Source organism: Cariama cristata, unplaced genomic scaffold, assembly GCF_000690535.1.
Source record: "Cariama cristata isolate BGI_N322 unplaced genomic scaffold, ASM69053v1 scaffold12844, whole genome shotgun sequence".
NCBI classification, from domain to species: domain Eukaryota; kingdom Metazoa; phylum Chordata; class Aves; order Cariamiformes; family Cariamidae; genus Cariama; species Cariama cristata.
In genome coordinates, this window is record NW_009614726.1 from 49727 (window position 1) to 66081 (window position 16355).

Here is a 16355-nt window from a genome sequence, read left to right on the forward strand (position 1 = left end):
CGGGTGTTGTTCTCTGTTTTTTTTCGGGGGGGGGGGGGGGGGGGGTATGGCCCACCTGTGGCTGGTGATGCCACGTCCTTGGGCTTTGGAGCAAGTAGGAGGCAAAGGTTTGCTTTGCTCTGAAAGAGGGCTTGGCAATGCCTGCAAATAACTTGCTGCTTCCAGGTGCAAGTGGTGACATCTGGGTGGATGTGTCCGTATTGTTTCTGTTCTTCTTGGGAGACGTATCTATGTGCGAAAGTACCAGGTGATAGAATTTGCTTAAGTGCGTCCTGTACATATAAACATAAAAATATATATGTACACACACACAAACACGCATGTACCCCGCTGCTCCTCAGCTGGAGGCTTCTGCCCCTTCGTGTCTGGACGCTAACTAGAATGAGTGAATTAGCAAAAACCGCGGCAAATCATGTAAACTGATGAGCTTGCTTCACTGAAGCAGGTGAGGGAGAGATGACTCCAACTGATCTGCTGGCAGATTAAGAGGGGTGGTAACTTCGGGGCAAATAAAACTTTTCCTTCGTTAGAGCCGGGTACGGGAAAGGAAACGAGCGCCCTCAGCTCTTCCCGGGATGGGGCGATCTTTGTGCTTCCCTGTTCTGTAAGGGGAGCAGGCTGGAAAATGGCTTGGCTTAGTCCTGAAGATGCTGTGTGAGCAGAGAGAGAGGGGAAGGATGCTCCCTGGTAAAGGGAGCTCACAGGGTAAGTAGGGGATGAGGGACATAAAGCAGAAAAACGCACAAAACCTGGTGGGACAACATGGGATATCTCCCCAGTTAGCGACCTTGTGATGGGAACCCCATGGGCTCAATAAGCATGCCAAAAAATACTGCCTGCTATTTTGAGGTTATATTACTTTTTTTTTATCTAGCATGGACAAAATTCATGTTTTCTGGTTTGGGCTGAGATTTATAGCGGTGCAGGATATTAGTACTTTTCCGATTACAGCGCTGTGGCGGTGGGAGACTTCCATGCATCCATCCCTCTTGCTGCTAGGAGGCTGACAGCACGTGCTTATGCCTGCATGTGTAAGGGTTATTAATTTCTTTTGGATGCAAACCTAAAATTAGTGTCCCTTGGCTTTTTCCTAACTGAAAATGGTTTTTTAAATATGTGAGAATCAGAAATCAATTTTTTTTTTGATACCTGAGCCTATCGTTCACATGATCGTTTGTCATTAGGCAGAGCGGGCAGGAGGTTAATTGTAATTGCGTGGTCACCTGGACTATTGTGCGATTTGAAGCAGAGTTTCTCTGCTGTGTCAGGTCCAACAGTATATTATTTGAAAGCGTTAGTGCCAGGTTGCTCTTTAAATCTGCCAGGGAACTGAAGAAGAAGTGATTTAAGCCTTCGATTTAGTGCTCTCTTCTTGCTGTCCGCTTCAGGTCACTTTACTAGCGATAGCAGAATGTGAGTGGAATTGAAATACAGATTTTTTTTTTTAATAAATAAAATCAAAAGTAGCAACTGGGAAGGTGGAACCCTTCATCTTGGTAACTTAATACCATGTATCTTTGTTGACAACTCACTAATTATTCTAAACTATTCAGTTCCCCTCCAGGAGATCCAGACTTCAACATTAAAGGCGAGCTGTAAGGAATGAAAGCCTTGTGCCAATTCCCTACAGCTTTTATTAAGCTGCGGAAAAAACCCAAGGTTTTTTTGCATCGTGAATAACAGTGATAGAGGGGTCAGCAATTTACCCACATCAGTGGAGATTACTGGGTTTGGGGCCATAATTGTAAGCACTTGACAGCTTCAGTAATGCATATTTTCTACCGAGGAGGAGGCGAAGCAGGGGAAGGAGGGCACGACTGGCTGTGCTCGGCCGAGGTCTCCTTTCATTGCTTTACACCGGAGGTGGTGATGTCCAGGAATGCTGTGAAGGTGCACAACTGATCGGGAATGTCTGTCTGGGATGGGTTTTGGCACAGACTTTTCCCCAGCCTTCCCTTTTTTGGGATGATGGATCATTGGCAGACCTGCTTGGTGGCTGGGACTGGGTTTGGTGGCTTCGGTGTGGTCTGGTCTAGCTCTCAGGCTTGCGGTTTGGTACCACTTGTGGTTTGGTACTGCTCCCAGACTCAGCTGTAGGTTGCTTGGTCTCTGTATGTGATGGTGGTACGTACCCTCCCGTAGCTGTGGGATGGCCGGTTCTCTTGGGCGTCGATGCGTTTGACCCGCACCTGGGTGGTCCTGGGTGAGCGTGGGGGGTGGCTGGGTGCGGGATGAGGGTTGTGGTCTCTTGTGGGGTTTGGACCATGAAAACTGCATGTCGGGCTGTATGGCTTTAGAAAGGAGAGGGCAGGAAGAAGCTGCCTGTCTGTGAGAGCGTGTCCTGCATCCCGGAGGAGGTGAAGGCGAACCCGTGCCTGGTGGTGCTGCCTGGAGGCGGCCCTGGTGCGGCCGATGCTGCGTCAGGGCCCGGTAGTGACTTTGGCATGTGCTGAAAGGGAAGGTCTGGATAAAACCCCGCTCCTTAACACCTTTGTTCTGGGTTTTAAGTCCAGTTACACATTCACTTCTGCTTTTAAACCCCTCTTGAAGACATCTCTTGTGGAGATGCAGGACTTGCCCAGACAATCAGAATCCCTTCGTTACCTTCATTCACCAGCTGGTTACTCTTAAATCTCTAAACTCTGATTACTGTCTTGTCTAAATGCTAAATTCGTTTTCTGTTGTTTCACCTTTGTAGCGAATTTTTTCTCTACTTCATTGTAACCCATCCGTGTGTTTCTGGTCCAAAGCTCTTTGCAGGGAGAGACAAGCCTGAAGGCTTCTAAATTCGGGGCTCTGTAAGCAGAGCATGTTCCTACGTTATCCCTGGAAGAGACGGCTTCATCACCTTCTGCTTCTTTCCTCAGGCTGGAAAAGGGCAGCCTTGGAAAGCAAAACTTCCTATTTAGGTTTCTTCTTAAATCTAATTTCTTGGGAGCAAAGGAGAGCTTGCTTCCCCCCCACCCCTTTCTCCTTCTAAAAAAAAATAAGATCAGTCAAAAATTCTTCCTGAGGATGAGTGTACAGTGATCCTAATGCCTTCTCCAATGCTGGCCTTTTGTCTTCTTTCCCCTCTGCCTTTTATTTATATTATTCTTGGCCACCTTTCTTGAAGGAGCTATTGATTAAAGGATGCAAACTGCCTCAGATCCTGCATATCAAGCTGCTCTTTTTTCCGAGTTACTCGGTATGTGAAGAGCATCCATTTTTGCAGTGCAGTGCAGCTTTACCCAGATACCTGGTCTCTCCAGCTCTCTCTTTCTTTTTTCTTTTTTTTTTAATTTTTTTTTTAATTTTTTCACCCCTCCCATCCTGCTAAATGGACATTTTGTCCAATCCTGTTTGCACAGACCGACAGCTATAGAGGTCTTGGAGAAAAAGCCAGATCCTTGCACGTACAGCCTAACAAACAGCATGAAAATGTCAAGGCACAAGTAAAATATATCACCGTGCTTCCCCGTCAGATTTTGGTAATATCACCCGGATAAATTGACAGAGGAACACCTGCAGCAAGTTAACCTCTTTTTATTAGCCCTTGTTTCACATATTTATACTTGGTTAGGAATATAGGAAGTGCTGGGGAGGAAGCTTTCAGTTATTTTCTGGCAGGACGAAAAGCTCCCTCTTCTTCACGCCGAAAGACAGTCTGGGGCAGTGAAGTTGCTTTCAAATAGCACAGCAATTAATAAAGAAAGAAAAAATAATTTCACAGTCTGTTGTTAAATTAGCAATTCTTCAGAGTGTCTGGAGTTCCTGGCAGAATTAATATGCGCTCTGAAGCCTTGGGCAGCCTCGGTGCATATCGTTTACCCAGCAGCTGTAAGAGCGAAATGCAGAGACGAGGAGAGGTCCTCGATTGCATGGGAAATACTGGAATTATCTGTCTGGTAATCATTCAGCAGCCTTGTTCACTAATAATCAAGAAACATTTGGATTCCATCCCTTGTTCTTTCAAGACAAAAGTAGCAGAAACAGTGGCTGGAAAATGATGTGTTAAGTAACACGGGATGCGGGGAAAAGGCAGGGAGCAACATACGTCTGAGCAGGGAGAAGAAAGTGCACAATAAAAGTGCAATAAATTTCCCTGGTATTGAGGGGGAATATTTTATAGCAGCTTTCTGCAAATTGAATGCATCTACATAAATAACATAGCGACACATTTAATTGCAACTATTTATTTTTAAGTTTGGCTGGATGACGAGAGAATTTCTGTGCGGAATAATGAACCTTGTGTTTTTGCCACTTGCGCAACTCTTAAAAAAAAAAAAAATTGTGAACGGTGTTTGGGCTAAGTGTCAGAGCCTCAGAAGTTCCTAGCTGCTCTCTAGTGCGTCTGAAAAGAAACCAACATCCAGAAGTGCATCCGTATGGAACGGATGCTGGATATTGGGGAGTTCAAGAGATGACAGGGAAGAAAATATTACCAGTCCCTACTTGAGTCAGGAAACTCCCATTTGGTCTTTCAGTGCAAAGCGTATCACTTCAAATAAAAGAATCAATACTGGGCTTTTTACATTTGCCTTCTGCTGGTTGAGCTGTTGGTGTTCGCATTTTCAGGCTTTCTTCTCAAAAAGGCTAGGAACCTTTTTTTTTTTTTCTTTCTCTCCCCTTTTGTTGTTTTTTCTTTTTCATGACAAGACTGATGCTTCAGATTCTCCTGCAGGCTCTGCATTTCAGGGCTGCTGAGCAGACAAGCGGCATCCTCCCGTGCCACCCTCGCCCGCTGGGTATCACAGGATAGATGCCACAATACTTGACAAGGCTTTGCAAACAAGGTGTGGAAGAGGAGCTGTGGGATGGCGGTTGTGTATGAGACGTAAGATGAGGAGGCGGTTGCGGTCTTTTTTTGCGAGGGGTAGGTATGCCAAACCCAGGGTGCGATGCCCTTGTACCCACACCAGCTGCTCCCCTTTCTCTCCTCTTGTTGTCTTCCAGTCTTCCCTTGAACAAATCAAACATGGATGGTTTCTGTAAAACAGAAGTATTGAAGTTTTGGTTTTTTTCCCCGAACCACCTTAGGAAGACTGTTCAAGTTGATGCGATGCAAGGGCATGGAGATGCAGCAGAAATTACAAATAAAGACAGTGCTGGGTTTCCAGGACAAACAGCCTCATGTAGGCAATGCTTATTTCTTTGGATGTAGCTGGAGAGCCATCTAAGCTACACGTGAGCAACAGTATCCCCTTATAATAGTTTGAGAATTAAATCTCCATAAATCAAGCTCAAAATGTTAAATAAAAAGCCAGTGAGAAGGGCCAGTGTGGCCACTGCGAAGTGTGCTTCAGGCTATTGTTTCACGGTATGAGGAGGTGGATTTGACAGGAAGGAGGTTGTGGTGGGGCTTCATGTAGCAAGAGGGAAGGCTGTGTTTGCTTTGCTTCGCTTTTGGCTTCACATCGGGGCTTCTGGAGCAGTTGTGTGTGTCAAACAGCCATTTTTGGGGCAAGAACAAAGTCCATGAGGAGAGGCAGTGGACGGGGATGCTAGCAGGACATCTCCCTCCCAAGAGCAGAATCACAGAATCATTATGGTTGGAAGAGACCTCAAAGATCATCATGTCCAACCGTACATCCGATGCCACCGTACCCGCTAAACCCACTAAGTAGGATGGTTTTGTCTCAGAAAAGTACTGTTTATAGTCTGACAAAGAAAATACATTCTTGGGATAGAACTGCATATTTTTCCCTTTGGGGTTTTGGTGTTTTTCTGTCTGGTCTGGGGTCACAGCAGTTCTAGCTGGTTCATGGCAAGGACAGTCCAACTCCAGCATCCAAAAGCCATGATGCCACCGCACAAACAGTATTGAGGTTGGCTCCGAAATCAGGTTTAAAGTGTCAAGTTGCATTGATTTACTCTGGATTTGAGCATGTTTGTTCATATGTTGCAAATTTTCTTCCAGAAATGGGAGAGATCGTGCTGAAATAAATTCTTCTGGTGTTACAGGGCTGCAGGACGGGAGCTCAAAGAAAAACTCCCGATATTGTCGGGCAGACGTGGGAAGAGTTGCCGATGCCCCAGGTTGCCCTTTGTTGAGCTCGTTCCTAAAGAGAAGCTCTTCAGAGGAGTTCCTTGGCCAGGCAGATGGACTGTGAAGTGATGCAGCGTTCAGCTGATGCAAAGGAGTTGTTTAGTCAACTTAAATAATGTCAATATTTTTATGTCTGGTTAATTAAACTGAAATCACGAAGCGATGTATCTGCATGCGGTGGGATAACCACTTGATGTTTCTGCATTTTGTGTGTGTGGAACTTGCTCAGCTTTCCTCGTTAAATTTCTCAGGGTATTAATACTTGCCACCTCCTCTTTGCGCACACCCTTTGATTTGCTGCCTCCTGACCAAAGCCAGAGCATCTCATGGTACACGTACCAGGGCAGAATTCAGCTCGGTGAGACCTACGTCTGTAACTCCAATGCAAAAACCCACAAACTTCTGTGGAAGGAGGCACAACTGAAGGCAGATGTTCCCCAAGGCACGCATCCACATTTCTTTCTGTGCACCTCTGAGCCGCCTGCCCTCTGCAGAATTGGCTAGCATCACCTGTATCTTAAATTTGCAAAAAAAAAAAACGCACCCACTTCCCCAGAGTCTATTTTATGTGCACAAACCCATTTAGCACACTTAGTCCAGGCAACTCTGGATAAATCTTTCCTATCTTTTTTTTTTGTCAGAAGGACTGTAAAAGATCCATCTCCGTCGCCCTCTGATGGAATTTGAATAGATGTGTCTGGAGTGACATATGTTCAGCCATAAATTACAGAGGAACAATTTTAAAATAAATTGTCTGCAGCCAGTCCTACCAAATTTACCTCTTGAGACAGATGATCATAAAGCTGGAAGCAAACAAGCCCTTAAACATTTGAGGCAGGATTTGAAAGGATCCTTCTGTGTAGGTGTTAGCATCACCGTAGGCTGGTGGGATATCGCCTATTTTGGACCAAAATAGTCAGCAAAGGAAAAGCTGATTTTTTTGCCACCTAGAAATCCTGTCCGTACCAGTGAAGTTGCGCGAGGTAGAGCCGACCAGAAGGAAGTATTTTAAGCGTTTTTACTTCTCTTTACTGCCTGTGTATGTACAGTCTATTAGTTCAGGCTAAAACCTTGAAATGTTGGTAGAGTAAACACGCATGACATAAATCAACAAAATAAATCCTCCCAAACGTCATATTTCTTGACCACAATGGGTTGCAATTGTCCAAACCACAGCATAATTAGAGAATCTTTCTTTCTTTGCTGGCTGAGCTCCAGATCCCTATGGCAGACTGAACCAGAAGACTTAAACCTCTTTTATTGTAGTATTGTGCCAGCAAACATGCAGCTTTGAAGAACTCTGTTTTCCAGGAGATTTTGCCAACTGGTCTTTGCATTACTGTCTGTAATACGTGGACACAGGGGGGTTTTGGCTGCATCATTTTTAAGTTTGATCCTGTCCCCCCGTTGCCATTAGGGATGATGCTTGTTATTGCTATTCAGTCAACGCCGCTATCGAACTCGAGGGAGTTCTGCGGCTTGTCCATCAATCTGCCCCTCGCTTAGCGTGCGATGCAACTTGAATGTTTAAGTCGCCGTTCACGTAACAAAGGATAACCCAGGGTGCGTGTCTTTGTGTACAGAACCCCCCCAAAACAGACTCTTGTGCCCCTTGGGTTACGCACGGAGCCAGGCATCTCCAGTTATGTTTACGAGCGTGCAGGAACAAATGTCTCCCTGCTGCCTTCTGTATCTTAAATTGTATTTTTCCCTTAGGTGCAGCGTTGTAAATCATCGCTTCCTCTGTTTAAGGGAGTAAAATGATTTCAGTTTGTCTTCATTAAAAAAAAAAAAGTAGTAATTTAAGCGCATCTTCATCCTGCACCTTGGAGAACAAAGTAAAGATACACAGATAGATTTTTATAGACAGAGAGATTTAGGGAGGTAGATATTTTGTAGCTGTAATAGGTGGAAAGGCTGTAGCAACAGGCTGTGGACTGCCTTTTTTTATAGTAAGCCAGATGGTTGGGGCTCCCTGAGACCAGCCCGCGTCCGTCCTGTGTAACCAGAGAGCGAGGAAGGCCACAGGTGCCACCGGGGCTGAGAGCCGAAGGAGCCCTTGTACCTACTTGCAAGGGCTGGTCACAGAAGTTTGGGGGTTGCTAGGAAATGACGCTTCATCCTAGGCAGGGCTTTGTCTAGCTATCGACCAGTTTTTCCCAGGGTTTGGTTTTTTTTTGGACAGGAAAGTTTGGGGAAAAAACACCGCAAAAGCAAAGCGTGCCCCGCGAGCCCTGCCGTCGACGCAGCTGCACGGTGCTGAGTGCTTTTGAAAAAATCTTCTGTTTCCTCTAAGAGCACTTATTTTCTATAACTTGCTTTCCTTCTGTGAAATCAAACCCCAATGATAGCGCAGGTTTGTGTATACGCTAGGATAAATCTCCTTCCCTACTCCTCCAGCGCGCTGCTGAGAGTTGAGGCTTGACTCGGGTTTTGCCTCATTGATTGCTTCAAAATCTTCTTTAGAGCAAAGTCGGGATGTGCAGAAATATAGCCCATTAAGATCTTAATGTAATCAGGAGCGTTTTCAAACGCATTGTGTTCTAGGTCTTTTTATGGCTTGCAAATGTAGCTGACTTGGGAATTTGATGAATTTGTCAGAGTGATGCCACGAGATGAAGTTTTATGCCGTTTAGGAGAAACACATTAATGTCATTAGTGGCAGTTAATCCTTAGTTTTCCAGCAACTATGGTCACGTCATAAATTGCCGCGTGACAATTTAGTGAGTCACGTGGTAGAAAAAGTGGTACGGCAAAGGGAGGAACTGAAAGTCCTAATTTATTTATATTCTTGTTTTCAAGGTGGATTTGGTATTCAGAGCTAGAGCTGATTTCAGTGCGGAGCGGAGGTAATTCAGCCTCAGTTAGCGTGGGTTTGGACAGAACAGCATCAAAAGACGCAGTGTTTTCTTAGAACACCAACAAAAAAAAAAAGGCTTAAAAGAGTATTTCCCACTTGAGATACATGAATCTGCTTACATCCGAGGTAAGGGGTGAGTCTCTTTTTTCAAGGTGCAAAGCCCTCAGATGCCCCCACTTATCCAGCAAGCTCCAGGAACCCATTTAAATGGACCTTTAGCAGGTCTCGGGCTGCAGCGTCGGGTGCCAGAGTTGCCTAGGGATGCTGGCAAATCTGCTGGATTCAAGCAAACCAGCAACTTCAAATTACAGTGTTTTATTAGTGGGTATTTATTTAATTCCCTTCAAATCCCCGAGGCGTGCTGCAGGAAGCAACGTAGCACTATTGCAGATAGAGACCAACCCTAAAAGAGATGTAATCAGGGCATTTTACACATTTTTCTATAGCTTTATAGCTTTGGCAGCAATTTCGTTGCCAGCCTGCAGTTCAAGGAGAGCTGTTGAGGAAGGCAGGATTAGCTCTTGGGAGCCTGCTTGTAAATTCTGCGGGAGGATGCGCGATGGTGGGTCGCTCTGCTTCTTGAAATGCTTTTTAGGAGAGCGTGGAGATCGTCTTGGCTGTAGTGGTTGGGAGACGTGAAGACGGTCTGCTGTGGGTTTTGGTTTGGTTTTTTTTCTTGTAAGTAAAAGCGTGCATCAGGAGCACAAGCCAAGGCTTGGAGGCGCTCTGCAGTTTAATTGATTTCACGTTGTAAAGACCGTACCTCGCTAAACCCTTCTTTAGGTTTTGGATGCATCTAAGGGGCAGCAGCCCCCTCTTCTAGGTGCAAATGCTTCAGGGCATGGCAGCTCCAGAGACAAGAACAGGGGTTGGTCTGTACCTTGGTTTTCCTCAAATCCTTCAACTCTCAAGGCATGTTTCCTGCGTCGGAGCGATGTGCTAATGAAGGTGGAGTTGACGAGGTACAGAGCTGCTCTCCTTTCTGCTGAACACACACGCACGCACGTGCACAACGCATCCCGCTTGTGTTTCAGCCAAGAGCCGGCTCGGTGTGGGTTATGGGTCTGCCCGCAGGAGAGTTTTACGCTGTGGTTGCTTCTCCGTTGAGTTGTGTCCCCCTGCCCAAAGACGTTTGCGGGCTGAAAAGGCAAATGGGACTCAAGGATGGGAAGGAGAAGCAAAGGGGGGGGGTTGCAGTTTGGGGAAGAAAACCTCAGTTTCAACCGGATAACCTGTGCCCTGTCTAGACTAGGCATCCTTATCCTCATTAATTTTTGTTAGATTTTGTCCATTAGCTTTATTTATGGATTAGCGGCACTGCCTTAGGAGTTGTACATGCGGTTTCTGATGACTGCGGAGACTAATTTGGTGCTCTGCAAGGGACACAGTGTAATTCCTCTTGGAGCTTTAATTTCTGGAATATATGAAAGGTTGCTTTGTTGATTCTAAGCACTTAAGTACTGTGAGCTTATCCTCCCAGCATCACGAGAGCGTGATGGGAGTAATAGGTTGGGCCTTTTTCATATCTCCTGGGGTTTCAAGGCTTATAGGGTTGTGTTTCCTACCTTTTCTCTCTCCAGGGAGAAAACTGGAATTCCCACTAACATTAATTGGGTGGTTTTACCAACAGGACCATGTACATGGATATGGAGAACCTCGGAGGTGGTCCTTGCTTCCAGCACTTCTTGCTTGGGGTGGGTGTGCATCGAACTTGTGGGGCAGCCAAAGAGAAGCAGAGCCCTGCCCCTTGGATGCAGCCTTCAGCTGAGGCTCGGGGATGCTTAAAGGGATGCAGCTGCAAACTGTTTTATGTTAAGGCTTGCAGAAAATAATGTGTCAAGTAGTCGCAGCTGTTTGATGTTATTGGCTTGTTCTGCCTGCCTTTTTTTTTTTCCTCCTCTTCGCTGGTACTCACTGTCTCTAGTACTGATATAGCCCATGAAGTTCAGCACGTCGTTTGAAGAGGCCAGTTTTCATTGTAAGAGGACCGATGATTCCTCCTTCATCCACCCACATCTGAAGAGGCAGTTTCTATCAGCACGGCTCTTGTGTGCTCACATCTGCAAGGTACAAAGCTGATTTCTAATCTGATCGCTGTTGGTTCAAGGGATCAGCTCACACCCTTCCTGTCCCGAGAGGCTTCTGCTGCCGTCCTTCGTCTCTGACCCCTCCTGAAGCGCACAAGCAAGAGGCTGTGCAGACGTTAATGCTCCGTGCCCGCAGCATTTTGTGGTTGCTACTAAAAATAAAGAGAGTGAAATTAATTTCCTAATAATGGATGTGCTACTATCAGAAACACATCCCACTTGTACCTAACACCAGCAGGTTGTTTATGGCATATTTGCTGTGTCTAAAAATGCTCTCTTTTTTTTCTAGCAACCAATTTTATTTAAAGACTGTTTTCACACATCGGTGGCTGCTAATCAGTTAAGGAGTTATCAGTTTTTATATTAGGAAGAAAGAAGCAGATCTCATCAACATCTTAAAACTTTATTTAATTTCTTTTCAGCTGGCTTGAGGCAGATTATGGGGAATCTTAGGCTCCTCTTCTTTCTCCTCCTTTTCCCACCTCCTTGAAAAGAGAGAGAGTACCATTATGTGCGTGACTGTACTGTGCTAGTTCTGCGTATCCTTTCAAGAACTGTTGAAATAGAAATGCTGAGATAAAAATATAAGAAGTCTAAAATAAGATTTAATTAGAAATTAAACCCCAGACACCCATGTAATTTTAAATAAAGTCATGTATACTTCATGAAGAGATTATAAGGTTGACTGTCGGCAGAGGAATGGTAAGATAAAGACCAAAACCCAAGGTACGTGCAAGGTAAGCTCTTTGTGACCCTGTTCTGCTCTGATTTCAATTTCCAAAATATCTGAGACATTGTCGTTTTTTCTGCTACCGGTAGCACAGTACCAGCCCCCGCTTTTGGCTGTTGAACTCAGCCAAGACCGTGCCCATCCAGCTACTGTGATACCTGCTCTGCAGTAGGGAGGCATAAGATGCTCCTGGCTCAGCTTTCGTCTAACAGCATCCACTTCATCCCAGCATCCCTGTTTGTTAGAGGTTTGCTACTTGAACCATCTCTTGCCTGCTGTCCTCTCCTTTGTGTCGGGTACAAAGCAAACATAGGAAAGGGTACAGAGAAAAGCGTTCTAATAGATACTGGTTATGCCTGAAACACCCGTGCAGCTGTGGCAGCTTCTGCTCCTGAGCGTGGTGGTACACGTGTGGTTTCCATCAGGAGGGGTCCCCAAGCCCTTGGTCGCAAGAGGCTGGAAGGTTGTGCTGGGGGAACCCTGCAAATCACCCTCGGTCCTCTCCAGAGCATCTGCTGCAGGGGCATGGGTTTGGCATGCCACCACTAGCAGTGCTAATGCTTGCATTTATTTTTATTTTCTGTCCTCTCTTTTTTTTGCATATCTCACCTCATGTCCCTGAATTCTTTCTCTCTAACCGACACACGAGTATTTCACTTGGCACGCTCTTCTGCTGGCTCTTTGTTGTGAGGACTCGTGTTGAAATCTTCAGTGTCATTTAATGCCTTTGAATGTTCCTCCGGATACCTTTTGGATAGAGAAGGGACTTGCCTGACCCACGGGAGCCTGCAGATTATACAAAAATTGGTCCAGTTTGGTTTTATTTCACATCCGTGGTGAAAACATGGGTTATTGGCGTTGTGCATCTGTTGGCTCCGTAGTCGTTCATGAAAACCAAACATTCCCTTTGAGCTGAGCTATGTATCATACCGTCATTAACAAGCTGCACCTCGTTGAAAATCTGTCAAGGAAAACTGACTTATTTTGCATTTGCTGCTTTGCCCAAAATAGAAGCACGGTAAACTCTTGTGCTGTAATGATTTTCTGTCTGTCTTGATGGGACATAATGAGATAAATTCAAGTTCTTTTTTTGAAGGCTAATTACATTGAGTACACACTAGATGTGGGCTGCCCTCGTTATACGTTGTGCATTTTTGTGCTTTCATTTCCCCGTCTCTGTTGTCTACGTGTGCAAGTGAGTTTGATTTGGCTTTGAAATACAAATCTGTAGGCTAGAGAGGAGCTGTTTGGTGGTCTTCTCTCCCAGAAGACTCTCCAGAGATTGTAGAACAAGTCCTTGCTGTAGGTAGGGCAGCATTTGAAGGTGGTTGGGAAGTAAAGAAAAGAACTTAACTCTGTGCTAGAAACTGAGGAATGTGCCATAAAGCACGAGGACAGCTTGTGGCAAGTCCCCTGAGAGCCATCAAGAATAAATTCATCCCTAGGTCTGGTCAGCAATCCTGGTGTACGGACACAAAGCAGATGAACTGCGTCCTGCAGAGCTCGCAGCCTAGGTACGCAGCACGAGTGGGATGATGAGCAATTTTGGAAATTGGGTTTTTAAAACCTGTAAATCCCTCCAGTCCTACTAATTGTTCTCTGCCTGTCTTGTGGGAAGAGAAGGGAGCTGGGAGAAGGTGTGGGAGGGTGCCCAGTTTGAGGAGGTCAGCAGGGATGCTGGAGATGAGCATCCCTTAGAGTAGGATGGAGAGGCTGCAGATGCACGATGGAGACCTCCAGCCCGTGGTGGGCTCGGGACCTGCTGCCAGGGTTGCATGGTGCTTGCTACGAGAGCTTCGTGGTCCGGCAAGACTGGAGGTGGGGCCTGGGGGAGATCTGTTGGGTGCTCTTGGCTCATACCCCTTCTGATGCAGGAGTGCAAAGACTTACCGGTTGGCTCTAGGCATTAGGAGTTGATGTGCAAGCATCTCACCCTTGGTGAAGAAGCTATTTATGTAAAAAGGAAGATGTCGAGAGAGTTTTCTCCAGTAGTGCGGGAAGCAGAGCCAACTTTAGAGGCGGTTGTCCTAGTTGGTCCATCAGAGGAAAAGGGATCACTAGTAAAAGCCTATCCTTTATCTACGGTGAAGATGAAATCTGTCATCACTGGCCAAATTTTAGCACATGACCTTCGTGCTTTGATTGTCTGGGACGTTTCTGATGGGATAGTATTAATGCTTTTGCTGTGAGCTCCTTCTCTTTGCAAGCTTCCCAAGTTTGAAAGCAGATGGAAAGGCTCTGGGATTTCCAGGTAACTTTTGTAAGGCTGGTAGCAGACCTGTGCATCGTTGATGTCACGCTGGGCAGAATTATCGTAGAGCATCTCTGAAGGAAAAAAAAGTAGCAGCGCTTTGGAGCTGCTTTCTGGTTTTTGAGAAAAATCACGTTTTCCTCCTTTTGCTAACAGTGGGTTTGTAATTCTCCGTATAATGGTAGGATTACAGGGCCAGCTGGTTTTTTTTCCTAAAGCCGGGGTAGATCCGTGCAAATCTGTGGCTGTCACCACTTCTGGCTGAGCGCGCACACGCAGGTGAAGTGCAGAGTCCCTTGCTTAGGTGAAAAAACACTTGTTTCAGGAGACTGGAAACAAGATATTACTGTATTCAGTTCAAATTATTTTTTAAAAAAGGGAAAAAACCAATCTCAAGCTACCCTTAGCCATGTATTGTGAGAAGTTTTTGTGCCTCATCACACATACGTATTGGAGCTGGATGGAATATCTGGTACGGCGAGCGTGTCTGGTTCAGGCCATACCCAGAGCAGTCCATCTTACATGGAAAACTTTAAAATTCATCACAGGTTTGCAGAGGAAGAGACCCTAGGGAAGCAGCCTTGTCACAACGTCTTAAAGCTGTTGATCTTGAGATCCCCTCCACCACCGTGTTGCTATTTGTTTGCTGAGACATTGATTTCTGGGTGTAGAACATCTTAAACGAAAACCATGAGATGCATTTTACCCGTTTGTCTAAGACGGAATGAAAAAAAAAAACCCAAATACGATAATGTTTTCTAAAGGAGAGCCCAAAAGATGTTACCTCTAATGCATTCAACAAGGAGAAGAAATACCCAGCAAAGGCAGATGCTAGGGGAAAAAAATAATCAACAGCTTCTCATTCTCTTTTCATGCAGATATTTAAGTATGCGCTGTCTGTTAGTGACAATGGACTTTTAAAATATGCAAACCAAATAGCTTGTGAGTGTTTGTTTTCTAGCTGAAGATGTGTGGGGGTCTTTTGGGTTTTTTTGTTTTTGTTTTTGTTTTTTTTTTTTTTTTTAAAGGAAATGTGAAGAGATTAATTTTATGATGGGAGAGCTTAGCCTGTGGTTCTTCTTTTCACAGTATGCAGACCTGGGTTCTTCAAAGCTTCACCCCACAGTCCATCCTGCAGCAAATGTCCCCCTCACAGCTACACGCTTGATGAAGCATCCACATCTTGCCTGTGTGAAGAACACTATTTTAGGAAGGAATCAGACCCACCTACAATGGCCTGTACAAGTAAGCATGTGCTTATAGGGTTGTTTTTAATCCTTTCGAGCTGTTCCTGTACTATGACTAGACATTATGATCCTAATTAATGTGCTTTTACAGGCTCTGAGCTGGAGTCTGAACTAATCTTGACACATTTATAATGTCACTGGCTTTGTCCACCGTACCCCTGGTTACACGAGAACAGACTTTTTGAAGCCTTTTGCTTCAAAAGCTGGCATTAAACCCAGAAATCGTTTTTGTAATGAACGGATACTCCATCTCTCACCGTCCGCTCATGGGCGGACTCAACCAGCACCGTGGCGTTCAGACATCCGCATCGGTGCGTGCGTGGGTACCGGCGCGGGGCACGCAGGCGGAGGAGACGATGGGTAGGGCTTGTAGGTAGGCATGGATAGAGTCTATGTGGTCCTGCGTAGTATTGTCTCGTAGCCCGTTTTCGGTGAACGAGCAGGGAGAGAGCCCTACCTTTCCAATCTACTTGGAGATGATCGTTCTTCAGGGTAGCCTCAAAACTCTGTGGTGGAAACCGCTTCTCCAAACCTGCAGCCAAAATGTGGAGCTTATCCCCTTGGTGCAGGGGGAGGGTATATAACGAGCAAATTGGGGTATTGGGAGTCCAAGGGGGAGTCGGCGGAATCAGAATCACTAATTTTGCCTTTTTCCTGCCATCTGTAAGCTATCCTGTCAGCTGTACCTTGAAAGTTTCTTGTTCGGTTTATATTTCAGATACTTAGGGCCCCAGTTTGCCTGCCCCCAGCTAGTCCCACCGAGTGTAGCACAGACCGCAGGTTTTTACCGAGCTGGGTCTGTCATGCTCCAAATGTGATTTTTTTGCCGTGCAAAAACAGTTAAAAAGGACCGAAGAGGAGCTGAACTACTGGGGCAGGAGCAGATAGAGCTTCCAAGGAACTTGAGCATTGGAGGAAAAAGTAGGTTTATGAGTCCACGCACGCTCGGAGCCACTGGGCAACGGTGCGGAGGTGACTTCCATACTGTTTCCTTGCATCACGCGGGCATGGTAAGGGCTTTTTGTGCCTTCATCCCAGTGAATACAGATGTCCTTCCTAGCTTCCCGAGTTTGCACTTCAAAAAGAGCCAGAAAAAGTCTGTTCCTGTTGGAGGGACGCTCTCGCAAAAGAAGTGGCCCTCGGCAGGTCTCT

The 16355-nt window shown here is 45.7% G+C and overlaps 1 protein-coding gene across 1 annotated transcript in view; it reads left to right on the forward strand.

Moving 5' to 3' along the window:
* LOC104161205 (ephrin type-A receptor 5-like) overlaps positions 1–16124 on the forward strand; it is a gene marked incomplete at both ends in the record, with an annotated part of 65496 nt that extends 49372 nt beyond the window's left edge. The window contains 3 exons of the mRNA XM_009699544.1: positions 15046–15201; positions 15423–15563; positions 16044–16124. Coding sequence (XP_009697846.1) covers positions 15046–15201; positions 15423–15563; positions 16044–16124 — 378 coding nt within the window. The remainder of the gene's footprint in view (positions 1–15045; positions 15202–15422; positions 15564–16043) is intronic.
* Positions 16125–16355: the final 231 nt, after the last annotated feature.